The following is a 26556-nucleotide window of genomic DNA, read 5'->3' on the forward strand; positions in this document are numbered from 1 at the left end:
TGTTTTCTGGGGTATGGTGGACAGAGGCCAGATTGGGGTGGGAAGTAGATGTGAGCCAGTATTGTTTGCAGCAACTCTGAGCCTTGGCTAGCAGCCCTGAATGGAAAGAACTAAACCCTTTTTCCTTCTCTCTTTCCTAATCATCTTAAGACAATGGTTCATCTTCAAATCCTTGAGATGCTGATAAATGTAATGGACCTTCTTTCTAGGAGATGTATATACACAAATTTTTATACAGACTCTGTGAGGGCTTTGTGGACCCATACACCTCCTACCCCAACCCTGTCAATGCACACCCATCTCAAGCCCATCATTCCCTGACTTTGGACTAAACTAAGGATCCCTGCTCTAAGAGGCAGCAGAATTAGCCCCACTCTATAATTTGACTTTTGTGTTGATGTACGGGAAGGACATCTTTAGCTCCTATGACCCTCTGTCACTCTTGGGAGGCTGCTGTTTGAGAAATTTGATCATGTTAACATCTATTGGGCTGTCCTTTCAGAAACAGTATAAGAAACTTGACCCTGACCTTCCCTTGGTGTAGCAATGGGAAAGAGAAATGGCCGCCTTCCTGGGATGTAATCACTCCTGATCTGCAGTACTGCTTGTGGGGCTGGTAGGAGTATAGCCGCACTGACTATTGGGGCCTGGGCCTCTGTGGATGCAGTAGAGAACATGTGGCCCTGGCAGTAATTGCTAGCATTTTACACAATACTATGGGATTAACCTCTGAACAGTGACTGGCACTTAATAGGTCTATAAATGTTGAAAGAATAACTACCTACTCTGAGACCTCACAACAACTTTGAGAGAGGTATTACTCTTGTATTTTGATGAGGAATGTAAAGTAGAGATTCAGTAACTTATTCAAGGTCATGTAGTAAGTGGTAGAGTCAGGATTGGAATCTAAATCCATCTGACTCCAAAACCCGTGCCTGTAAATTCACTATATTAATCTGTCTATGTAGCTTTGGAGACTTGTGGACCCCATTGTAGTCCAAGCTCTTGGCTAGCTGGAGAAGCAGCAACTTTGGATTGTGTGTCTCCATTGTCTTCTCTGCTTTCACTGGGCAGCCTGTATAAAACCTGTATAAGGTTAAAGCACTGACGTTGGGAGAGCAGACCTGTCAAACCCCTTTCATGAGACCTGTTGTAGTTTGAGCAAATCGGCATGTCTGATGAGCCTGTTATCTGTATAAGGGGGATATAGTAATTGCCTTACCTGGTATCCAATGGTGGTGATGTTAAAATAAATTAGAAACTGAAAACAAAAGGATAATTCCCTCCCAAATCAAGGATTACGCTTTAGAGTAGGAAAGTTTCATGGTGGCTCTTAATCTTTTCACATTCAATTGTTCATTCAGCAAGAAATAATGAATGGAGCCTTATTCTGCATTAGTTATTCTAGTTTGTGGGGATGCAAAACTTAGGGGAAAAAATCCTATCAAAAAGCTTACGTAATGGAAAGAAAACAATTGTGATCAATACTGTACTAGGTTGTGAACAAGTTACCCTGATATCATTGAAATAGGGCCTAAGTGCCTGGATAAGAGGGATTTTGAGGAAACAGAATTGGAAGAAGATGAGTTTGTCCAGAGGAAAAGAGGGTAGGATATAGCTAAAGGAGTAGCAAAAGCAGAGAGGTGGAAAAGCTATTTGTTTTCAGAAATCATGGATAAGTGAGTGGAGCCAGGGAAAGTGTGGTCGGAGGTACAGTTCTAAGCCTTCTCTGATCAGGTTTAGAAGAGCTTTGCTGTGCTAAGAAATTGACAATATCTCAATCACTGAATAAGAGCAGGAAAGTGACATGATCAGCTAGCTATCTGGGTGGGAAAGTGTAACATGGAGGCTCAGAGACCACACAAGTGAAATGAATGCCTAAATTGGGGCAGTAAAAATGGGGAGATAGGGGAGAGTCGAAGAAAGATTAAAAAAAAAAGGCTTTTATTGATTTTAGAGATAGAGGGAGAAATAGAAACATGCCTCCTGCTTGCCCCCTACTGAGGATTGAGTCCACAACCTGGGCATGTGTCCTGACCTGGAATTGAACTGGTGACCTCTTGGTGCATGGGACAATGCTCAACCAAATGAGCCACACCGGCTGGGCAAAGAAAGATTTTTTTTAAAAAATATATTTTATTGATTTCCTACAGAGAGAAAGGGAGAGGGATAGAGAGTTAGAAACATCGATGAGAGAAACATCGACCAGCTGCCTCCTGCACATTCCCTACTGGGGATGTGCCCACAACCAAGGTACATGCACTTGACTGGAATCGAACCTGGGACCCTTGAGTCCGCAGGCCGACGCTCCTATCCACTGAGCCAAACTGGTTAGGGCCAAAGAAAGATTTTTTAAATGAAAATCAACAAGACTGGATTTTGATCCAAACACCAGTAAGACCTGGTGTCTGATTAGATATAGTATGTGGATGGGAAGGAATGTAGGATGAATCCCAGATTTTTTGGTTGGGCAGTGCTTAATACAATACATGAGCAACAACATGTTTAGGGTCGAGGCGGAGAACTCTATTGAGTAGGGAAAGATGACAAATTTCTATCTGGGCATACACAATTTGAGATGCCTGTGAGATGATTAAGTGAATATATCATTTTAAAAAACATTTTTATTGATTTCAGAGAGGAAGGGAGGAGAGAGAGAAACATCAATGATGAGAGAGAATATTGATGGGCTGTCTCCTGCACGTTCCTTACTGGGGGTTGAGCCTGCAACCTGGGCATGTGCCCTTGGCCAGAATTGAACCCGGGACCCTTCAGTCCACAGGCCTATGCTGTATCCACTTAGCCAAACCAGCTAGGGCAGGTGAATATATCTTTTAGAGTCACAGTTCAATTCCCGGTTGGGGCAAGTGCCTGGGTTGCGGCCTCAGGCATTTATGTCTGGGGTTCCCTAGACATAATAATAGACAAACATGTAAATTGACTGTCCCTCTGCTATGCTCAACAGCCAATCAGGAGTATGCAAATTACCCAACAAAGATGGCGGTTAATTTGCATATGTAGGTGCAAAGTGGTGGAGCGAAGACTGAAGGCTCCGGCCGGAGCAGCGAAGACTGAAGGCTCCAGCCAGAGTGAAGGCCTGGGTCCTGGGTGCCGGAGGAAAACCAGTGCCAGCAGCCAGGGGAAGGGAAGGCCTATTGCACAAACCTCTTCGTGTAATGGGCCTCTAGTATATATATATTTTAAAGATCTCTTTTAGGTAGAATCTTGTTCTAACTGGAGTTCAAGAGTGGATTCTAAGGTAGGAATGGATTGACATGTAGGTAGTAATTGACTTCTTAAATTGAATCTTTATTGTTGAAAGTATTACATATGTTCCATTTTTTCCCTTTCTAGCATGCCCCTGCCCAAGGCCTTCACCATCCTATTGTCTGTGTCCATAGGTTATGCATACAAATTCTTTGGTTGATCATTTCCCACCCACCCACCCTCTCCTGCCTTCCCTCAGATTCCACAGCCTGTTCTATGCTGCCTTTTTTTTGTTGTTGTTAATCTTCACTTGAGGATATTTTTGTTGTTGTTGTTGTTATTGTTAATCCTCACCCTAGGATATTTTTTCTATTGATCTTTTTTAAAGAGAGAGTGGAAGGGTGGGAGGGGAGAGACAGAGAAACATCGATGTGAGAGAGAAGCATTGATCGGGTTGTCTCCCATATGTGTCCTGACCGAAAATCAAACCTGAAATCTTTTGGTGTATAGGATGACACTCCAACCAACTGAGCCACCCCATCTGGGCTAATTTTCTTAGTTTGCTCAGGGACAAAGAGAAATGAGAAGAATAGAGTAGGGAGCCCTATGTGATTAAGTCACAGCACTTAAATCAATGAATACTCCAGATCTAGATTGGTATTTTCATTCTCACTGTAGTTCCTCTTCTATGTATCTATTTTGCTCTCCTACCTTTGGAGCTTCAGTTCCTCATATGTAATGGGAATGATAATACAATCCATTCTGTGGGCAATTGTGAGGATTGAAGTCACATAAGTCATACATATTAAGTGGCCAGTTCATCATTTGGTGCTGAGATACTTTTTCTTCTGAGATTATGTGTATACACAGGGAGAAGGGAGTGAACAAAAACCTATGTACTGTTTTAAGCACTTTTTAAAAAATATATTTTTAGTGGTTTCAGAGAGAAAGGGAGCGAGATAGAGAAACATCAAAGAGAATCACCGATCAGTTGCTTCTTTGCATGCCCCACACAGGATTGAGCCCTCAACCCCGCCCGACCTGGAATCAAAACCATGACCTCCTGGTTCATAAGTCAATGCACAACAACTGAGCCATGCAGGCTGGGTTTAAGCACTTTCACATGAATTAACTCCTTTAATCCTCACAATCCACATTATCATTGTGAGATTAAAAGCATGGCAGTTAAAAGCTTAGACTTGATCCAGACTGCCTGGTTTCAAATCTTACCATTTTATAACTGTTCTAGAGGCCTGGTGCATGAAACTCATGCACGGGTAGGGTCTCTAGGCCTGGCCGGGGATCAGGGCCAATCTGGGGGCCTTTGGGGTGCTGGCTGGGACCTTCCTTCATTCCGTGCTGCCCCCTGGTGGTCAGCACACATCATAACGAGCGATTGAACTCCAAGGGGACAATTTGCATAATATATATGTATATAAAGTAGGTATATTGCCAGGTATTAAGTAGGAGAATTTGGATTAAAACCCAGGCTACCTACCTGACTCCTGGTATGTGGATTTGGCTTTAGTATGGCCCCTTCTGGGGTCTCAATTCTTTTGACTGCGGGGCAGTGGTTTTGGGGTTACTTCTTCCATCATTCTGAATTTCCCATGATTGATTTTTACTCTCTGACAGTGGCTGAACGTTGTGAAAGACATATCCCTTATACTAATTTCATAGTCAGAATGTTGCAATTCTTTTAACATAGCACTCAGTTTATATATTTTTAAATTTTAAATTATTTAGATAGACTTTTTTTGGAGAGAGGAAGGGGTGAGAGAGAGGAGAGAGAGCAAGACAGACAGACATCAATTTGTTGTTCCCCTTATTTTCTCATTTATTGTTTTTTTTTAAAATTTTATATTCATTTATCTTTATTTTCTAAAGTTTTTAAATGAACATACATTACTCATGTAAAAAACAGTTTCTAAAACATTGGTTGATTCTTCTATGTGCCCTGAACAGATCAAACCCGCAACCTTGGTGTATCCAGACCACGCTCTAACCAACTGAGATACCCAGCCAGGACATAACATTCAATGATCTAACCTACATAATTTTCAAAGGCTGTATAGTTCATATTTCTTTTTGTATTTTTATAGAACATTTTATATTCTATTTGTACCATGACTTACTGAGGCAAGACTGAGTCTTTGATTTCAGTATTCTCGACCCCTATGCACTCAATAAATGCTGGCTCAAAGTATGAATGAACCGAAGGACTGCGGAACACAGACTCCGAGTTGGAGGGTCGGTCTGGAGTTCTAAAGTTCGGGAGGGGACACGGGGGCGGGCCGTGGCTGTCACATGACGAGGCGGAGCAAATCCCATGTGCTCGGCGGCGCCGGGCGCGGCTCCGCCCTTCGCGCCGGTCACGTGGGGGCGCCGGCTGCGCCTGCGGAGAAGCGGTGGCCGCCGAGCGGGATCTGTGCGGGGAGCCGGAAATGGTTGTGGACTACGTCTGTGCGGCTGCGTGGGGCTCGGCCGCGCGGACTGAAGGAGACTGAAGGTAAAGCCGCCATGTCCGGGCCCGACCCGGCCCCCCCACCCCCTCCCCCCGCATCCGCCGCCATCCGGGCCGGGACCGGCCACCCTGGGCCGCCGCCCCGGCGCCCTGGCTCCGCGGCTCAAGCCCAGGCCCCCGCCCGCCAGGGCCCGATCCCCGGCCCACGTGTGCCCGGCCTGGCCCGGCCCGGCGGCTGGGTGGGGGTGGGGAAGCGCGGGGCCAGAATATGCGGTCCCTGCGGCCTGGGAGGGCGCCGGGTTCACCGGCCACGAAGTCCCGCCGCGGTCTGACCCGAGGAGGCCCCGCCGGCGCAGGCACCGCGGCTCCCGTCCCGCCGCCCCCTCCCCCCTTTGCGGCCCGGCCGCCGGGAAGTGACACGTTGTTCTTTGGCACTGGTCGGCTCTGCGCAGGGAGGGCGCAGGGGAGGGAGGCGACGGCGGTGGGCAGGGAGGAGCCCCCGGCCCCGCCCGCCCGCCCTCCAGGCCGACCCTCGCTTGAAACCGGCTCCTCTTCGGCCGCCGCCCGCCTGGCCTTTTACTGCCCGACTCCCGCCCTTCCTGGCTTCCACTCCTGGGCGGCGGCGGGCTTCGCCTCTGGCCCCGCGCGGGTGCCCCCGTGGCCACCCGCAGCAGGCGTGCCTTGTGTGCCCCTGGGCCAGCCCGGAACCCGGTGTCCCCAGGTGGGGGGTGGGGACACCACGGCCGAAGCTGCTAGCTCCGTTTATGATCCGGGAGCCTGGTGCCAGCGAGACCTGGAATTTCCGGTCTGGTTGGTCTTGGGCCCCGCGGAGCCAGGTTGATACCCCTCACCTCCCAACCCCAGGCCCTCGGATGCCCAGAACCTGTAGGCCGCACCGTGGACTTATTCTTAACCGAGCGGGTGAGTGAGGGTGCTGTTTGAGCAGGTCAGGGGGTGGTTGGAGGTGATGCGGCTTGACAACGTGCTGGTGGGGGCATCAGCTGTCTCTTGCCTGCTCCTTCACCCCCTTGCGTCTCGGGGGCCTCCGTGTGGGACCTAGCCCTTGCCTCCCTCCCCCTCCCCCACTCCTTTTGCCTTCAGCTTGGGTCCCTTCCCCTTTCCGAGCTCCACTCTTTCCCAACAGGTGTTGGGGGGACCCTGATGTGGACCAAATGAAATGAACAAAGCTCCACAGCCCACAGGCCCCCCACCCGCCCCATCCCCTGGACTCCCACAGGTAATTAGGAAGGAATTAGCCGAGACTGGGGTGGGGGTGGGGGAGATCAGGCAGCCGGTCAGGAACAGGTTCCAAACCCTCTGGATTTTCCCACCCCCATCTGTGTCAGGGCAAAGTGCAGTTTTCTGCTGCCAGATTGAGACAGGGCTCCTGGCTGTTCCCAGGGGCTGTCATGGAGAGGGGGTATGTGGACTGCTGAGCTCTCGCCCCAGATCTGCCCCCCTTACTTCACCAGCTTGGGTTTCTGCCCCACCCGGGTTTCCCCTCTTGCTGAACTCTGGTCTCCCCCTTCAGCCAGCGTTTCCCCCGGGGCAGACAGCACCGGTGGTGTTCAGTACGCCACAAGCGACACAAATGAACACGCCTTCTCAGTCCCGTCAGGTGAGGGGCTGTGGGGATGGGAGTAGGGGGCCTGGGTGGGAGCTGTGGAAAGCTTAAGCCAGCTTGGGCCTGGATGGAAGCTCTGGAGGGCCTGTACCTGCCCCAATTTCCTGACGGTTGCTCTGTGTTCTTTCATGCGACTCTGCACTTTGCACTGGTGATTACTTATGGCCCTTTGGGGAGTATGTAGTTGATGGGGGTGACATTATTAGGGGTCCTGGTGCCATGAGAATTGGGGGCAGTACTTTGGGCCCTGCTGCCAACTCCTTTCCTATTTCCTCCTTTTACTGGAGGCTGCCATTGCTCCATTCCCCTTCCCTTCTTTCTCTTTGGACTATGGCAAGATAAACACTCCAGCTGCTGCTTGCCTTTCTGTGTTCCCTAAATTCTTCCTCACTAAGTGGGAGGATTCTTGTCCTACTTCCGCCCCCCTCCCCCATCACCTTGGGGATAATGCTCTTCTTTCCTGTCCCCATGTGCTCTCAGGGAGGATTCAGGTCTCTGCAGGTAATACCCCTTTGCTAATTCTGGACCTTCTCCTGGTCTCACCCTTATTCTCTGTCCTAGTCCGGGGCCAGGCCTAGGGACTGGAGGCTTCAGGGTGGGAACTTGTTTGCTGTCTAGGTTTTCAGTCTGCGACTGACGGATGCATGTTAGGGGCTAAATCTTTCACTGTATACCTGGCAGCTGGGTGACCTTTGCATGTTAGTTCTCAGTACTTCAGGGTGGAGCAGTGCATGCTGGGAGTATGTTGTCCTAAAAGGCTTTAGTTAGGCATAACGCATCTGGCGGTTAGGAAGCCTCTGCAGAAGGGTAGCCTGGTGGGGGTGACATGAGTATGCATGGCAGTGAGCGAGTAAATACACAGGGTGCAAAGTGTATGCCTCAGTGTGGAAGGCGTGTGTAGGTACAAGAGGCCACTTAACCATCATTTGGTGAAGTGGGTCCTGGAAGGATTGGGCCCCATGCTCCATAGCCCTAGTACTTCTCTCCAGACTAGAGACACTGCTGAGTGGCCCTTCCTAATATCAACTGCCTTCCTCCCTCTTGACAGCACTTCTACCCTAGCCGGGCCCAGCCCCCGAGCAGTGCAGCTTCCCGAGTGCAGAGTGCAGCCCCTGCCCGCCCTGGCCCAGCTGCCCATGTCTACCCTGCTGGATCCCAAGTAATGATGATCCCTTCCCAGATCTCCTACTCAGCCTCCCAGGGGGCCTACTACATCCCTGGACAGGTGAGGCTGGAGGCCGGGGGCTGGAAGCCACAGAATCTTGTACTCCAACCATCATCTCCCCAATCCTGACCCTCCAACCCCGTCTCTTCTCCATAGGGTAGGACTTCTTTCTGGTCACTGCCCAGAGTTGGCTTGTCCTATCTTTTTGTTTTAATGGCTTGTCCTATCTTGCCCTACATTCTCTTTGTAGTCTGATATGATACTCAGCTTCCTCAATTCCTTCTCTCCCCCTCCTCCTCTCCCTTCCCCCTCACCAGGGGCGTTCCACATATGTTGTTCCGACACAGCAGTATCCTGTGCAGCCTGGAGCCCCAAGTTTCTATCCGGGTGCAAGCCCTACAGAGTTTGGGACCTATGGTAAGCAGGGGAGGGGGAATCAGGTGAGAGTTGAGTACAAGGGACATCTAAACTCACTAATTCCTAATACCCTTTCTAGGCTTGTCTCTTGGTCTAAAAATGATAGGGCTAGTAGGTTGTAGGGGTATGTGTGGGTGGTGGGGCATTTTATCCTATTTCTGTGAGTTGGAGTCCTCCCCATCGCATGGAATATTGGATCAGGCACCAGTTTGAGGGCCTGTAAGTAAACATTTCCTGTGATACTCATTCCATGGGTGCAGGGAGCCATGGATTTGGGAGGTTTTTGTGGCTGTTTTTCATTTATAATCTTGGAGAGGATTAGTCTGTTCTTTATGGCAGTGGTTTCCAGAGTTTTTTGATCATCTATCAGGAAAAATTTTGATTAGGTACCTCTAATGTTATGATTTTGTTTATACATTTGCATAATTTAAACAAATAATACTTAGGTTGCTTGTGAAAGACAAGTGGAGATTATGGATGAGATTAAAGAATGTATCCCACTTTGGAGACCATTGCTTTTAAGGAATTAATTTTTCCTCATCCTGGGCCTGGTTCATAATTTTACTTTTTATTTCCTTGCTCCTGAGCAAAGGGCTGGAGACTGGAACTGGACTCATGTTGAGTGGATAGGGTTGGCAAATCTTTTTCTCATTCCCAAAGACCTGATTCTGTTTCAGGTTAAGTAGTTGCTGCTCCCTCAGAGTATATGTGTACGTGGTGCCTGGGGTGGGGTACATACAGCATGTTACCAGGTGGAAGGAGGACAGACAGAATCGTGGTGGCTGGTGTATGATGGGGAACGAGTCCCTGCCTATAAGGGGTGTGTGTGCCAGTGTCAGGAATTCTTGTAAACGCAGCTCAGACTGGTTCCCCAGCTTTGATAGACACCTAATTCCCTTGGGGAGGAAGGTGGGGCAGGGCAAGGGGCCGGCTGTGGGTGATGAGAAGTTCTGGGGTTGGGAGGTACTCAAACAGGCATTTGTATATGGTTGTGCCCTGACGCTGCCACCATTCTTCCTTTCCCTGTGTCGTCTCCCCCCTCTCCCGCCAAGCTGGCACCTACTACCCAGCCCAGGGTGTGCAGCAGTTTCCCACTGGTGTGGCCCCCGCCCCGGTTTTGATGAACCAGCCACCCCAGATTGCTCCCAAGAGGGAGCGGAAAACGGTGAGTAGCAACAAGGGGCTCTCGGACATGTTGGAAAGGGAGAATCAAGGTCAGGCGCATTGTGGGTCAGGGAGCAGGAAGTTGAGGAAGGAGATCTTCAGTTGAAATGGGCAAAGAATGGGAATCTGTGAAGTGCTCGTTTTTTTTGTATGTTGCTAAGATTACTTTAGAAGAAGCTCATGGGAAGACTAAAGTGGCTGGTGGGGAAATACCTGAGAGACCTGGCTTCTGGGGTCCATAAGATCTATGTTTGGTTTTAGGTTTCTGGTGGCTTGCTTTAGAAATGGTTAGTTTTCTGTGGCCCCACCCCCACCCCCTAGTCCTGGAAGCTCTCGAGGCCTCCGCCTCTGCTCAATCCTCAAGCCCTGGGCGTGGTGCCCAGAATAGGGTGCCAGGGCTGGGGAAGCCGCTGAGTCACCCTGGCTCCACCCACTGGATCTGGGCCCTGCCCCCAGAGATCAGGCCGGCTAGCCACAAGTGAGCCGAATGGGTCCTAGATGGGGGTCCTGGGCCCCAGGGTGTGCAGCCACTGCCTTGGGGACTATTGGGGCAGGGATGAGGGAGGGAGGGGCATTGTGATGTACAGGGCTGCTCTGTGAGGTCAAGGGTCTCAGGGGTGGGGACCAGGGCAGGGACTACAAGAGCAGCCCGATGGGTTGACAGTAGAACTCATAGGGTTTCCGGCACCCGCCCACCTGTTCCCAGTGGGAGGGTGGAGGGTTGGCCTGGAGTCTTAGGTGTGGGGCAGGGTGGAGAGGTGGGCTCCTCCTGCCTTCCACTGATCCTGTAGCTTTTTTTCCTCAGATCCGAATTCGAGATCCAAACCAAGGAGGGAAGGATATCACGGAGGAAATCATGTCTGGGGCCCGAACCGCCTCCACACCCACTCCTCCCCAGGTATTGTCTGCTAAGTAACACCATGGCTGGGATGGCTATTCTGCTCTGGACTCCCAAGTCCGGTGGTCTTTTCCTTCAACTAAGGGATTTATTTCCCTGCTTCCTGGATTTCTAGGTAGAGCTAAAGTAGAAATGGCTCTAGCAAAGAGGGTTGTGGGCCTCTTCAGGGCAAAGTTGGTAACATTTTGTGTCCTGCAGACGGGAGTCGGCCTGGAGCCTCAAGCTAATGGGGAGACTCCCCAGGTTGCTGTTGTTGTCCGGCCAGGTGTGTACGCATGTGGAGCAGAGCTTTTACGGGGAAAAGGAGTGCGACAGTTTAAAATGCCAAGGAGGTGTAGAAAATAAAATAAAATGACAAGGAGTTGGGGTGGTGGCTTGAACCAGGTGCCAGAGAAGAATGACTTAAGTTTCAGGTAGTGGATTTTGAGTGTGGGTTGGGTTTTGGGTGAAAAGAGAAAAGGCTTAGGTGGGAGAACACTGGGGGAAGGGAGCATTAGGTTGGGAATGCCTTGGCTGGGAGGCGGAGGTGGAGGAACAACAGAGAAAGACTTGCCTTTAATTACTCATTCTTCTTCCTGTGGTGCAGATGACCGGTCACAGGGAGCAATCATTGGGGGCCGGCCGGGGCTGCCTGGCACAGAGCATAGCCCTTCAGAATCGCAGCCTTCATCACCTTCTCCGACCCCATCACCACCCCCAATCTTGGAACCAGGATCTGAGCCTAACCTTGCAGTCCTCTCTATTCCTGGGGACACTATGACAACGGGGATAATACAAATGTCTGTAGAAGAATCATCCCCCATGCCCCGTGAAACTGGGGAGCCATATTGTCTCTCTCCAGAACCCACTCCCCTCGCTGAACCCTTACTGGAAGTAGAAGTGACACTTAGCAAACCAATTCCGGAATCTGAGTTCTCTTCCAGTCCTCTCCAGGTTTCCATCCCTCTGGCATCTCCCAAGGTGGAAATTCTTCCTGAGCCTAATGGCACGGTCCCATCTGAGGATCTAGAACCAGAGCTAGAGTCCTCAAACCCAGAACTTTCCCCTCTCCTTCCTCCCGCTTGTCCCTCTGAATCCCCCATGCCTATTGCTCCAACTACCCAACCTGAGGAACTGCTCAATGGAGCCCCCTCACCACCAGCTGCGGACTTGAGCCCAGTCAGTGAGCCAAAGGAGCAGGCCAAGGAGGTTCCAGCACCAGTGGTTCCCCGCACCATCCTCTCTGCCACTCCAGCTATGGCTCCTCCCGTGACTTCCCATGCTCCAGAGGAGGAAATGGAGGAGAAGGAGGAGGTGGAGGAGGAGGAGGAGGAGGAGGAGGAGGAGGAGGAAGAACCTGGAGAAGCTGAGAGTGAGAAGGGAGGAGAGGAACTGCTTCCCCCAGAGAGTACCCCTGTTCCAGCCCACCTGTCCCAGAATTTGGAGACAGCAGCAGCCACCCAAGGTAAGATGCGGCTGGATGGTGCGGGTGGGTCAAGCCTGGAGGGTGTGGTTCTTTCTATTTATTGATCTCCCATTTGTGCTGTTATGTCTGGGTCAGAAGCTCTGTGATGGAAACTAAGAACTAGATTAAGGAGTTTAAGAGAGGGTGTGATGGAAAGAGGAAATGTTACACAGTGACTGCTTTTTCCCTTTTTTTTTTTTTAACATATCAATATATATATAGTGATTATTCACCAAACACAGTGCTACTCAGAAATAAGTAATTTATCTTTTCACATAAGCATTTGTGTTGAATCTCAAAGTTTCTATGTACATGGAGGAAACGAATATTTGTTACAGAGTACACACCAAGTAGTGCCTATAAAATTATGAACAATATGAACTATTCTATTGTAAAGAAAAGAAAATTCATGACTGCATGGAGGACCGAGAAAGACAGAAAGAGAGATTATAACAGGGTATTAGGAAAATAATAGGATGTGGCAAAAAGTAGGTTTAGAGTTGCTGGTATGGAAAATAATACATTAATAATAATAATATTAATAATACAGGGGCACTTAAGTTATTCCCATTCCTTCTAACCCCCCCCCCCCCCCGCCCTAAATATAGTGGCAGTATCTGTGCCAAAGAGGAGACGGAAAATTAAGGAGCTCAATAAAAAAGAAGCTGTAGGAGACCTTCTGGATGCCTTCAAGGAGGTAAGGAAGCAGATAGTAGCAGAGGGAAGAGTTTGGGTATGGAACAGTGGCTGAACTGCAACCAAACGGAATGTCCCCATGGTTGCAGGCAAACCCAGGAGTACCGGAGGTGGAAAATCAGCCTTCTGTAGGCAACAACCCCTGTCCAGAGCCTGAGAGCAGCAGTGTGCCCACACGACCTGAGGAACCAGATGAGACCTGGGACTCAAAGGAAGACAAAATCCACAATGCTGAGAATATCCAACCTGGGGAACAGAAGTATGAATATAAGTCAGGTATGCTGAAGGAAGGGTTGAGAGGGCTGAGTACTCTTATCAGGACCCAGGAGACAGTACGGTTGGTTCATCTGTCTTCCTTACAGATCAGTGGAAGCCTCTAAACCTTGAGGAGAAAAAGCGTTATGACCGTGAGTTCCTGCTTGGCTTTCAGTTCATCTTCGCCAGTATGCAGAAGCCGGAGGGACTGCCTCATATCAGTGATGTGGTATTGGACAAGGTTGGTGGGCTTGAGGGGAAGCTAAGTTTGTACTGCCTGGCTGGCTGGATGGGGAGGAGCCCGAGGTCCTGAAAGAGCAGTCAGTGGCCCTAGCCTGTTTCTGATACCTTCTCTGTTCTTTTCACAGGCCAATAAAACACCACTGCGGCCACTGGATCCTGCTAGACTTCAAGGCATAAATTGTGGCCCAGACTTTACTCCATCCTTTGCCAACCTTGGCCGACCAACCCTCAGCAGCCGTGGGCCCCCAAGGGGTGGGCCAGGTGGGGAGCTGCCCCGAGGGCCGGTGAGTGGGACTAGCTAGATGGGCAATTGGGCAAGGGGAGTGGGGATGTGTGGCCTTCTGTACCTCATTGGGGAATGAGAAGTTTGCCCTGAAGATGTGTGGTAGTGGTGTCAGGTTGTGCTGAGTACTGTATCTTCTCTTGTCCTCATCCCTTGCTTAGCAGGCTGGTCTGGGACCCCGGCGCTCTCAGCAGGGCCCCCGAAAGGAGCCACGCAAGATCATTGCTACAGTATTAATGACCGAAGATATAAAACTGAACAAAGCAGAGAAGGCCTGGAAACCCAGCAGCAAGCGGACAGCAGCTGATAAGGACCGAGGGGAAGAGGATGCTGATGGCAGCAAAACCCAGGTACTGGCAAGTCCTTTGGTCTCTATTCTTTCTCTTCAGGGTTTGCTGAGCCAACTTTGCTTATTTTGCTTCTGTCCATCCTATCCCTGGCCTCTTCATTCTCATACCCTTTTCCATCCCTCCCAGTGGCCTCTGAGAACCTCACTGGATCCTGTTCCCTCTCCCACCAGGACCTGTTCCGCAGGGTGCGCGCCATTCTGAATAAGCTGACACCCCAGATGTTCCAGCAGTTGATGAAGCAAGTGACGCAGCTGGCCATCGACACTGAGGAGCGCCTGAAAGGGGTCATTGACCTCATCTTTGAGAAGGCCATTTCAGAGCCCAACTTCTCTGTGGCCTATGCCAACATGTGCCGCTGCCTCATGGCGGTTAGTTTCCACTATTTTCTAAATCATGTGGTCTGGCCTCCCACTTCTTGAGTCCAGCTTCTTGGTTCTCCTCCAGTCTGTGCTGTTGATGGCAGCCAAGACGAGGCAGAGCCGGAGCCAAAGGTCTTCCTGGCTTTTAGGTAAAGACTGTGAGGGTCTTCCCTGCCCTAGACTAATCTGAATGTGACAATCTCTTTGACATACAGCTGAAAGTGCCCACTACAGAAAAGCCAACAGTGACTGTAAACTTTCGAAAACTGTTGTTGAATCGATGTCAGAAGGAGTTTGAAAAAGACAAAGATGATGATGAAGTTTTTGAGAAGAAGCAGAAAGAGATGGATGAAGCTGCTACGGTGAGAGAAAACCAACCAATTCCACTGCTTATTCAGAAGCTGCTTAGCTGTAGAATTGGGGGTGGGGTAGTGGTATGGGGGTTTCTCTGCCTGAGGACATGAGTGCTTGTTGCTGGGTATAGAAGTCCAGATGGTGGAGGAGAGGGTTTTAGCCTTGTGGCTGGGTATCTTTTTGATGTGTTTCCTGTCTCATGACTGCCAGGCAGAGGAACGGGGACGCCTGAAGGAAGAGCTGGAAGAGGCTCGAGATATAGCCCGGCGGCGCTCTTTAGGGAATATCAAGTTTATTGGGGAGTTGTTCAAGCTGAAGATGTTAACAGAGGCAATAATGCACGACTGTGTAGTTAAACTACTTAAGAACCACGACGAAGAGTCCCTTGAATGCCTTTGCCGTCTGCTCACTACCATTGGCAAAGACCTAGACTTTGAAAAAGCCAAGGTAGGGGTCCTGGGACGTAGAAGGGGGCAAGCTGAAGTACATGGGGCCTACTGTCCACTGATAAACTCCCTGTTGGGCTGTCATGTCTGGGCCACTGAATCTCAGTGATGGAGATAAGGGCCTGTAGCTGGAAGTTCCTGGCCTGATCTCTTTGCTGCTTCTCCCTAGCCCCGAATGGATCAGTATTTCAACCAGATGGAGAAAATAATTAAGGAAAAGAAGACTTCATCCCGAATCCGCTTCATGCTGCAGGACGTGCTGGATCTGCGACGGGTGTGTGTCCCCGCCTTCCCACTACTAATCTGCTGCCTCTGACCCCATAGCCCCCAGTTGCTGCCTGCTTTGGCCTCTCTGATGTAATTATCTTGTGGGTGGCTTCATGTCCCTACAGAGCAATTGGGTGCCACGCCGAGGGGATCAGGGTCCCAAGACCATTGACCAGATCCATAAGGAGGCGGAGTTGGAGGAGCATCGGGAGCACATAAAAGTGCAGCAGCTAATGGCCAAGGGCAGCGACAAGCGTCGGGGTGGCCCTCCAGGTCCACCTATCAGTGAGTTTGAGGCTACAATTGAGGAGGGGCAATGTGAGGGGTTGTGCTTTCCACTGATGACTTCTTGTTAGTGCCACGTGTCTGGGCCACTGATACCCCATGATGGAACTGAGGATCTGAGGAAGCGAGGCTGGGGTCAGTCAGCTCAGGTGGACAGGGCTGTTTACTCACTATTTCAGTATGCTCTCCTTTTTGTTCCAGGCCGTGGCCTTCCACTTGTAGATGATGGTGGTGGCTGGAACACAGTCCCCATCAGTAAGGGCAGCCGCCCTATTGACACCTCACGACTCACCAAGATCACGAAGGTAGGGGTGTGTATGTTGGAGGGGGTGATGTTTGAAATAGGAGGGTAATGAGGGATCAAAGTAGGCATTAAACACAATTTGGGTCTCCGTCCCCTCATTCTCTGAGGTTGGGAAAGTGACAGCTGAAATTTTCCTCTTAGACTAACTGGTTAGATTACTAGAGACAGGACTGCCAACCCTAGGACGTGTGATCACATTGGTCTGGGCCACTCTGTGGTCAGCACACTGACATGCACACCAAATTAGGTAGGTCCATTCCTGTTCTGTGCATCTCCCAGGCTAAAATGATTTTTACTGGTCGGAAAAAAGTGAATGTTGTTATGTGATGTGAAATTATGTAAAACGTACATTTCATTGTTCATAGTTTTATTGGAACTCAACCGTGTTCATTCCCTTTATTCTCTGTGACTGCTCTTGTGTGACAGCGGCAGTGTTGAGTAGTTAGAATAGAGACTGTGTGGCTGCAAAGCCTAAAATATTTACTATTTGGCCCTTTACAGGAAAAGCTTGCCTGGCCCCTGGTCTGGGCTGTTGATGGCTGTGTGGCTGGGGGCTTTGGCCAGGTCAGACCTATGACTCTTCACCCCCTTTCCTTCCTCAGCCTGGCTCCATCGATTCTAACAACCAGCTCTTTGCACCTGGAGGTCGATTGAGCTGGGGCAAGGGCAGCAGTGGAGGCTCAGGAGCCAAGCCCTCTGACGCAGGTAGGGAGGCCGATGTAAAGAGCTGGGTGATTAGTAATGAGCTCTCCTGAGGGTAGAGCATTGTCTGCATGGGAGGCTTGTCTCCTTGCCTGTCTGTGGGGCTTTCAGTACAGTGTGGTTAGGTAATGCAGGAGCCGTGGACTACTTGGTGGGACTAGGGACTGAAATGCTTTAGTGTTGGGGCTAGGACCGAGAGTCCTAAACTGGCAAGTAGGTGATAGGATGTAAGAAAATATATCGTAATCTTCATTTACTGCCTCCCCAGCATCAGAAGCTGCTCGACCAGCTACTAGTACCTTGAATCGCTTCTCAGCCCTTCAACAGGCAGCACCTACTGAAAGCACAGAAAACAGACGTGTGGCCCAGAGGTGAGGCTTCCTAGGTCTCTGTTTTTCACGCACATGGAGAATACCATGATTGGGTTTGGGTTGTTGCCATAGGAATCCTCACACACAACTGTAATGCTGAGAGGCCCTGGCTGAGCATGGGACATATTCCTGATGCCAAGAACAAGGCCTGATGGTTGCTCAGCATGTTGGGTAAAGGAGCGAACTCCTGGGCAGTACAGGTGAGAGACCATGTGCTTGTCTTTCTTCCAGGAGTAGCTTGAGCCGGGAACGAGGTGAGAAAGCTGGGGACCGGGGAGACCGCTTAGAGCGGAGTGAGCGGGGAGGTGATCGTGGGGACCGGCTAGATCGCTCTCGGACACCTGGCACCAAGCGGAGCTTCAGCAAGGAAGTGGAGGAACGGAGTAGAGAGCGGCCTTCCCAGCCTGACGGGCTGCGCAAGGCAGCTAGCCTCTCGGAGGAACGGGACCGCGGACGGGATGCTGGTAAGGGGTTGAGAGAGGAAGGGAAGGGAATGGTGTGGGCTGGTTAGGGACTAGTCAGTCCCTAGACAGTCTTCAGAGCTGCAGTTTGCTGGAAAGACTGGAACTGAAGAGTCTCTGATCTGTTTTGTACCCCTCAGGGAAGCGAGACGCCACCTTGCCTCCTGTGAGTCCCCCTAAGGCTGCACTATCAGAAGAGGAGCTGGAGAAGAAATCCAAGGCCATCATTGAGGAATACCTCCATCTCAATGACATGAAGGTTGGTAGTGGGAGGGGTCTGAGTGATGGTAGAGTGGGCAGAGACTGTGCTGCCTGGTATACATTGTAGGGTCTAGACCAGATTCTGACGGCTCTCTTTCTCCTGTACCCTGTGCCCCCTGCAGGAGGCAGTGCAGTGTGTGCAGGAGCTGGCCTCACCCTCCCTGCTTTTCATCTTTGTGCGGCATGGCGTCGAGTCCACACTGGAACGCAGTGCCATTGCTCGTGAACATATGGGACGGCTGCTGCACCAGCTGCTCTGTGCTGGGTACCTCTCCACTGCTCAGTACTACCAAGGGTATGACCGACTTCTGTGACCCTCCCACTTTGACAAAACTACAAATTCCCTTCCTTTGTAGGACCTGTGGAACCTTGGGGAAGAATGTAGGTTCCTCAACCATTCCTGGTCAACATCATTTTTGTCAGGGGTAGGGGGTTGAGCCATCTAAGGACAAGAAGGTGTCCTTAGCTTGAGATAATTGCCCCATGTTTAGGAAATATTCCTGATGGGCTCCATGTTCAATTCTTTAGTCATGCCTTGTTACCCCAAAAGGAGGGTAGGCACCTGGCTCCTCTTTCCTAGAATGCCCTAACTTTGAATTCCCTTTGCAGGCTGTTTGAAATCCTAGAATTGGCTGAAGACATGGAAATTGACATCCCCCACGTGTGGCTCTACCTAGCAGAACTGGTAACGCCAATTCTGCAGGATGGTGGAGTACCCATGGGGGAGCTGTTCAGGTGAGCTCCCTTAGCTGGAATTCGGGAGAGGTAGAAAGGGAGGGGGGGTGAGAACGGAGGGGTGGTTGGCTAGGGTGCCCATGTTTAGGGAGGGTTGGGGTAGTATGTTGAGGGCTTAACAAAAACAACTGAATTTTCTTATAGGGAGATTACAAAACCTCTGAGGCCCCTGGGCAAAGCTGCTTCTCTGTTGCTGGAGATCTTGGGGCTCCTATGCAAAAGCATGGTGAGTGAGAGCCTTTCGGGGATGATGTGTTCAGGATTTTTCCTACTGTGCTTTTTGGGCTCTTTGGGGTGACACTGAAGCCTCTCCTGGTCCTTTGGTGGGATAGGGTTAATGGGGCTGGATGGTAATGCTGTGTTAGTATCTGAGAGAGAGGGGCTGGTACTCCCTCAGACCAGTTCCTCTTAGAGTTCTGGTCAAGGCTGGAGAATGGGAATCTTAAGACCCTAGACCAGCGGTTCTCAACCTGTGGGTCGCGACCCCTTTGGCGGTCAAACGACCCTTTCACAGGGGTCACCTAAGACCATCCCGCATATCAGATATTTACATTACGATTCATAACAGCAAAATTACAGTTATGAAGTAGCAACGAAAATAATTTTATGGTTGGGGGTCACAACATGAGGAACTATTTTAAAGGGCCAGAAGGTTGAGAACCACTGCCCTAGACCCTTGTTTGATTGTTTCATTCATTCTTTTATTTATTTATTTATTATTTTTTTAATAAATATTGTTGAAAGTATTACATAGGTCCTTCCCCCCCCCCCCATCGCCCTCCCCCCATTCATTCATTTTTTTTAAAAACTAGTGTTTAAAGAAACACAAACATTTACTAGATGGTAGGCATTTATAATACAGCAGTGAATAAAAAAAGTTGAAAGAGGAAAAACGACTTAACAAAAACAACAGTGTGAAGTAAAGCTTGAAATAAAGTGGTTGAAATTGAGTGTTTTAAGCACTGTGAAGTTGCAAAGGAGTGTCTGATAATGTTCATGATGGTATGCTTTCCTGGGAAGGTGTTGAAGCTGCCTAGTGTGAAAGTTAATTGTTGACTAGCAGGTAGAAAGGTGGGAAGATAGGAAAGGCAAGCTGGGTGTGGGGTTTAGTGGTAGTAGAAAGTTGGAAAGTGCAGTTTCAGAAGAGTTTAGCTACCTGGAACCTGGAGGAATGAGACTTGGAATGGAAAGGAATTGTTCTTTCAGCATACATAATTATGTACCAGGATAATTTATGTTTAAAAAAAGAAAAAGCATGTTGAACTACTGTATTTTCATTGAATCTAAGGTGCCATAGATTATAGGATGCATTTATACTCTGCTAAGGAAAAGAAAAGACTTATGGTCATATTTTTAAAATGTAATATACTTCCCTAGCTGGTGTGGCTCAGTGGATAGAGCCTGTGGACTGAAGAGTCCTAGGTTTGATTCCGGCCAAGGGCACACTTTTGGGTTGTGGGCTGGATCCCCCAGTGCAGGAGGCAGCCGACCAATTTCATCATTGATTTTTCTATCTATCTCTCCCTCTCCCTTCCTCTCTGAAATCAATAAAGATCTTTAAAAAAAAATAACCATAAGAAATTGTAATATAATAACTGAGACAACTCCATTTCAGTGGTGTTAAAATCCATGAGCATCTTTAAAATCCATGAACTATAAATAATAATCCTGTTAAGGGTTGATGTCATCATTTTGAATACCTGTGATTATGAAAGTGATCCTTTTCAGAATCTCTTGCCTTTTACAGGATATGGGCTCTCAGACTTGCTGTTTGTGTGAGGATTGTGATTTGCGTTGGGGGTGGGTGGGTGTATATGCTCCTAAAATTTTCTGGACTTGGGAACCAATAAATGTACTTGTTAGTTGTCCTTTCCCGTCAGCATTTGTTACTTGGAGTAATGAAAAATGAAACTTTTAGGGAAAAAAATGTAGGAGTGTGGAATAGGATGAAATATTTATTTGGATTTGGTTGTTTACCTTTTGTGATCCAATAATTCTTTGATAATCCTGTGAAAGGCAATTGACATCTTTCCTGGAGGCTCCTAGGCCATTCACCCCCAAACCTGCAGTCTCATAGTGGATGAGTTCCTTGTGTCTACGACTGATGTCTATGCCTGGTACTAGACTGTAAACTTGGAGGTCCTGTGCCTATTTTGTACCTCTATAGCAGTGGTTCCCAACCTTTTTTATGGTCATGCCCCACCTAAGCATCTCTCAAATCCTGATGCACCCTCCCCCCAACCTTGACATATAATTCTTCTTATTTAAAAAGTAAACTATTCATGTGGAGGAAGCCTAAAAGGCCATTAACTTTTTCTAAACAAGCTTCCAAAGAACATGGCATCCATGAAAGAGAAAAATAAAAGAACAAAAGGACAGTTGAAGTACTGAGAAAGAAGTCACTAAGAAATTGTTTTAAAAAAATAATATGAAGTGATACGAAAAAAAAGCAAAAAAAGTTTCAAAACATATAATAAAAGACTGAAATGCATAAATATGTCACAATATACTGTATACGAGGCTCCTAGAACCATAAGAAATGCAAAAAATTCACTGTTAATAACTCATTCTTGAATTGCCCCCCTTAAAAATCAAATTGCCCGCCCCCCCCCGTAGGGCATTTGCCTCACATTGGGAACTACTGGTCTATAACACCCTGAGCCTCTAGCTGGCACCTAGTGGCCTTTCAGTAAATATTTGATATATGCCATTTGTGGTGCTGTTAGTTTCTTGGAGAGAAAAAGGGATGCTGAGTTGGTCTTGTGTTTTTCAGGGTCCCAAAAAGGTGGGGGCACTATGGCGAGAAGCTGGACTCAGCTGGAAAGAATTCCTACCAGAAGGCCAGGCTGTTGCTGCGTTTGTTGCTGAGCAGGTTTGTGGCTGGAGCTCCATTTGGGGCTGGCCAGTCTTCCATCAGCTCACTGATGTGGCACACTTACCTCTTGCCTATGGGCTCTTTTGCTTGCAGAAGGTGGAGTATACCCTGGGAGAGGAGTCAGAAGCCCCTGGCCAGAGGTTGTTCTCCTCTGAGGAGCTGAGCAGGCAGCTGGAGAAGCTGCTCAAGGAGGACAGTAGTAACCAGCAGGTGTTTGACTGGATAGAGGTACGTTTCTCTTGATATCAGGAGAGCAGGGTAAAGGAGAAGTTGTTCTGGTGTGATGATGGGGGCAAAATTCAGAATTGATGGGTCATATGTTTTTCTTTTTCCTGCATAGGCCAACCTGACTGAGGAGCAGGTAGCATCCAACACATTAGTTCGAGCCCTCATGAAAACTGTCTGCTATTCCGCAATTATTTGTAAGAGGAGCCAGGGAGATGGTGGGGCAAGGGTGGGCCCAACAGACAAATGGAGGGAGGGAGGTTTTGGTCTTTGCCTCCTAGTTCTGAACCAGAATGAGGGTGCATTATCCCACTTATCCCTGTCTTTCTTCCCGTAGTTGAGACTACCCTCCGAGTGGATGTTGCAGTGCTGAAAGCACGAGCGAAACTGCTACAGAAATACCTATGTGATGAGCAGAAGGAGCTGCAGGCACTCTATGCCCTCCAGGCCCTTGTAGTGACCCTAGAACAGCCCCCCAGTAAGAGCCAGGCTGGAGGGTTGGGGGTGGGGTGGAAGAACCGCCAGAAAGCGGGGACAGTCATGGAAAGGTGGGTGGTCATTGGAGAGCAAAATGCTCTGATGGTTGATTCCTTTCCTCTACAGTGTTTGTTTCCTTGTCTACAAATGGGAGGAGTTAGACTCAGCCTTGAAGGTGTGACCACCTGTTTTGTGCTTAGCCAGCTATTAGATGTCAGGAATGCAGAGCTGATAAATGTTTTTTCCCTTTGCCAGGCACAGGGCTGAGATGCTTTTCTTGCCTCATTTAATCTCACAACTATTCTTTAGAATAGATGGTGTTGTCCTCTTCCATTTTGGGAGACTGAGGGTCAGGTTAACATGCCTGAGGTTATGCATTCTGCAAATAGGTAGGTGCTGGGGCCCTGGGATGTTAGTAATAAATCAAGCACAGTTCCCATGCTGACCTGGAGTGAGGAGTGTTGGAAGATGGATCCTTAGTACACTTAGTCTAAGGCAAGCATGTCAAAATCTTGGCCAGCTGGACGAGATTTTGACATGCTTGGTCTAAGGCAGTGGTTCTCAACCTTGGCTGCACATTAGAATCACCTGGGAATCTTTTTAAAATCCTGACTTCTGGGCCTCATCCTCTGGAATGAAGCCCAGAAATCAGGATTTTAAAAAGATTCCCAGGTGATTCTAATGTGCAGCTAAGGTTGAGAACCACTGGTCTAAGGGATAATGAGTGGGAATTGACAAATGGGAGCTAAATAACAAGTAGGACGGGGAGACTTGGAAAAAGGAACTGTGTAGAAGGCCATGAAGTAGGAAGAACTGGACAGAGGTAAAAGATCTTGAAGGAAGACCATTGTGGGAGAGCACAGAAACCAGTCATGTGAGGCAAAATGGGGTCGAGAGATGGACATAGGCTGGATCATGCAGGGCTGTGTAAGCCAGGGGTTGAGTTTTGGGCTTTAGCCTAAGGACAAGAAGAGGCCTTTGTGGGACTTAAGCAAAATTAAAGAATTCTAATTCAGTCTTTAGATCTGGCTATTAGGGGAAGAGTATGGTTTGGAATAGGGGTGAGTGTGAATGCAGTAGGATCAGCTAATCCAGGATGTGTTGGTAGTGGCTCATTCTGGCTGTGGAGATGGGAGAGGTGTGGGCAGATTCAAGACATACCCTGACCTGGGAGAGGGCGATGAGAGTCATGCCTCCCAGGAAGGTTTTTAGTGTTTAGTAGGTGAGGTGATAGTGTGGTACCATCCATTGAGTGGTAGGAAACACTGGATCAAGTTGAGTTTGTGGTCTGTGGGTGGGGGTGATCAGAGATGTTGGTAGACAGCTGGATATCTGAATTCATTTGGAGAGGAAGAGATCAGGGATAGAGGTCTACCTGTGAGTTTTTAGCACAGGGCAACAACACATGCAAGTCACAAGTAGAAAAACAACAAAAAGATACGGGATTGCCTGAGGGAGAGTGATGAGGGCCTGAGATAGTACCTTCAGGTGAAGGATCAACAGATAGGGATTAAGCAGGACAGGACCCTATGCGTGAAGGACAATAATTTTAGGAGAGGGAAGTGGTCAGTAATGCTAGATGCTGCTTAAGAACTCCCATGAGGTGACCTGAAAATTAAGGGCTTCTGCAGCATAAAAGCATGGAGGCCATCCTGGCAGAATCATTATTTGGTGGAGTAGAGTGCAGGATCTTAATTGAAAAAGGCTGAGTAGTATTTGACTAAGAAAACAGCAAATGTAAACAAAAATCTTTGAACTCAATCTGTCAAAATACGAAAATATTTTGTTTGGTTATGACATAGTGGTTGTAAAGGTGTCCTTTTGTGTTGAGATCAGAGAAACTTAGGCTTGAAAATACAGGGCAGATTATGTGTATAGGGTCCCCAGGGTGGGTGTGCAAAGGATTTAGAGCACAGGTTTGGGACAAATGATGTACTGCTGCCATTGCTGTGGGATGGGGAGGGGAGGCTGCCCACAGGCAAGCAGTTGTAGATTTGAGGGTGTGCATGCCCCTAAGAGCATCCTGGATTGCAGCTTCTTAGGCAGCTCAGTCAGTTTCACAAATGAACTGGGCTCTACATTCTATGGTTTATTGCTCTCTCTTTAAAAAAAAAAATTGATTCTTAGAGAGAGAGAGAGGAAAACATCAATTTGTTCTGCTTATTTATGGATTCATAGATTCTTTTATGTGCTCTGACTGGGGATCGAACCCTCAAGCTTGGTGTATCAGGCCGCCATTAACCAACTGAACTACCTGGTCAGGGCTATATTAATTTCTTTTATATTTATGTATATATATATGTTTTTGTTGATTTCAGAGAGGAAGGGAGAGAGGGAGAGGGAGAGAGAGAGAGAACCATCGATGATGAGAGAGAATCATTGATTGGATGCCTCCTGCATGCCCCCTACTGGGGAAGGAGCCTACAACCCAGGCATGTGCCCTTGACTGGAATTGAACCCGGAACCCTTCAGTCTGCAGACCAACACTATCCACTGAGCCAAACCGGCCAGGGCTTCATTTCTTTTTCCGGAAGAAGTATATTCACTACTTTTAGGAATATAAAGTTTGCTTTGGAAATGCCGGTAGTGAAGTGTGGGGAAGGAAGTAGGTTGTGTTCAGGGTTGTAGGACAAGTGCTTAGGAAGGCTAGGGGTGAGGGAGAAAGAGGGTCAGAGTGCAGGGGGTGCTTGAGTTGAGCCTAAAGGAATTCACTAGGAAGGTGACAAGAGAAAGGATGTTCCTGGCAAAAGATGTAGCACATAGAAAAATGTCAAGGCCAGAGAGGGTGTGTTATGTTCAGAAGGTGGAGAGGAATCAAGTTTGTCAGGATCCGTAATGGGGGCCAGTAGATGTTTAGGTTATACCCTTGAATTGTGAGTGATACATCTGGGATTGTGATTCCAAATTCAGGAGTACCAATTTTACATAGTTTTCCCCGTTAATTATATTATTATTATTTTTTTTTAAATATATTTTATTGACTTTTTACAGAGAGGAAGGAAGAGGGATAGAGAGCTAGAAACATCGATGAGAGAGTAACATCGATCAGTTGCCTCCTGCACGCCCCCCACCGGGGATGTGCCCACAACCAAGGTACATGCCCTTGACCGGAATCGAACCTGGGACCCTTCAGTCCGCAGGCCGATGCTCTATCCACTGAGCCAAACCGGTTTTGGCTAATTATATTATTAAAGTGAAGAAATTTGAAGTTGCTGAGGTGAGTGTGAGTGAAGCTAGGCAGGTTTGTAAGGTTTGGCTGAGTGACTCATTCCTGTGCACCAGTCTCTTTAGATCATGAGGTTAGCGTCCCATCAAAGACCTAGTCACTCTGAGATGGTCAAAGATAGATGTCTGGACAGTGGGTCAAGGGCCATGTTTTAACAGTGGAGCTTGGGAGGGATTCCTGTGGGTGGGATGGGGCGGCTGTGGGCAGCACACCTCTTACACCTGTCCTACCTTGCAGACCTGCTTGGGATGTTCTTTGATGCGTTGTACGATGAGGATGTGCTGAAGGAAGACGCCTTCTACAGCTGGGAGAGTAGCAAGGACCCCGCTGAGCAGCAGGGCAAGGGCGTGGCCCTTAAATCTGTCACAGGCTTCTTCAAGTGGCTTCGTGAGGGGGAGGAGGAATCCGACCACAACTGAGGGCTGGTGGGGTCGGGGACTTGGAACCCCATGGACACTCGGATGGCCCAGCCAGCCGCCCGGACTGCAGGGGGGTCAGCAGCAGCGGCGGTGGCAGTGGGTGCCTGTAGTGCGATGTGTCTGAGCTAATAAAGTGGCTGAAGAGGCAGGATGGCGTGGGGCTGCCTGGGACCCCCCTCCAGGATGCTGCCAGGTGTCCCTCTCCTCCCCCGGGACACAGAGATATATTATATATAAAGTCTTGAAATTTGGTGTGTCTTGGGGGGGCACCACTGCTTGCCCCTGGGGTCCTTTTTTTATTTTCTGAAAATCACTCTTGGGACTGCCGTCCTCGCTGCTGGGGGCATATGCCCCAGCCCCTGCACCACCCCTGCTGCTGCCTGGGCAGGGGGAAGGGGGGGCACGGTGCCTGTAATTATTAAACATGAATTCAATTAAGCTCACTGCCTCTGCTTTATGGCCTCCCTCGGAGAAGGGGTGTGGATCGGCGGGCAGCCTCCTTTCCAGAGCTGGCACTACAGCAGCTTCCTAGAACTTGGCACCCCTCCTACCTCTTCCCCTGTCCATGATTGTGGAAGC

General features: G+C 48.9%; 1 protein-coding gene and 2 non-coding genes across 10 annotated transcripts; all 3 read left to right on the top strand.

Annotated features, from left to right (window-relative positions):
• The first annotated feature begins 5561 nt into the window (after positions 1-5561).
• EIF4G1 (eukaryotic translation initiation factor 4 gamma 1) lies at positions 5562-26415 on the top strand. 8 transcript variants are annotated; one of them, XM_059687202.1, is made up of 34 exons: positions 5562-5716; positions 6536-6592; positions 6816-6908; positions 7203-7289; positions 7776-7796; positions 8344-8520; positions 8778-8877; positions 9930-10042; positions 10847-10939; positions 11138-11204; positions 11526-12383; positions 12992-13080; positions 13169-13355; positions 13442-13575; positions 13703-13861; positions 14022-14210; positions 14381-14578; positions 14785-14931; positions 15134-15370; positions 15539-15643; positions 15762-15921; positions 16123-16226; positions 16828-16930; positions 17196-17298; positions 17530-17762; positions 17900-18018; positions 18143-18315; positions 18630-18755; positions 18900-18981; positions 21529-21627; positions 21724-21858; positions 21971-22052; positions 22193-22333; positions 25796-26415. In XM_059687202.1, exons 3-34 carry the CDS (start codon positions 6849-6851, stop codon positions 25975-25977), a joined length of 4863 nt encoding a protein of 1620 aa, XP_059543185.1. In that variant the 5' UTR covers positions 5562-5716; positions 6536-6592; positions 6816-6848; the 3' UTR covers positions 25978-26415. The 8 variants fall into 8 exon arrangements, with proteins under 8 accessions (XP_059543185.1, XP_059543186.1, XP_059543189.1 ...); XM_059687203.1 differs by having other exon boundaries at positions 14025-14210; XM_059687206.1 differs by having other exon boundaries at positions 8808-8877.
• LOC132232242 (small nucleolar RNA SNORD66) lies at positions 15423-15503 on the top strand. The gene has a single exon (XR_009452364.1). It is a non-coding gene; the product is annotated as a small nucleolar RNA SNORD66 (small nucleolar RNA).
• LOC132232241 (small nucleolar RNA SNORD66) lies at positions 15970-16045 on the top strand. Its single transcript, XR_009452363.1, has one exon. It is a non-coding gene; the product is annotated as a small nucleolar RNA SNORD66 (small nucleolar RNA).
• Positions 26416-26556: the final 141 nt, after the last annotated feature.

This window comes from Myotis daubentonii, chromosome 3 (assembly GCF_963259705.1).
Source record: "Myotis daubentonii chromosome 3, mMyoDau2.1, whole genome shotgun sequence".
Classification (NCBI taxonomy): domain Eukaryota; kingdom Metazoa; phylum Chordata; class Mammalia; order Chiroptera; family Vespertilionidae; genus Myotis; species Myotis daubentonii.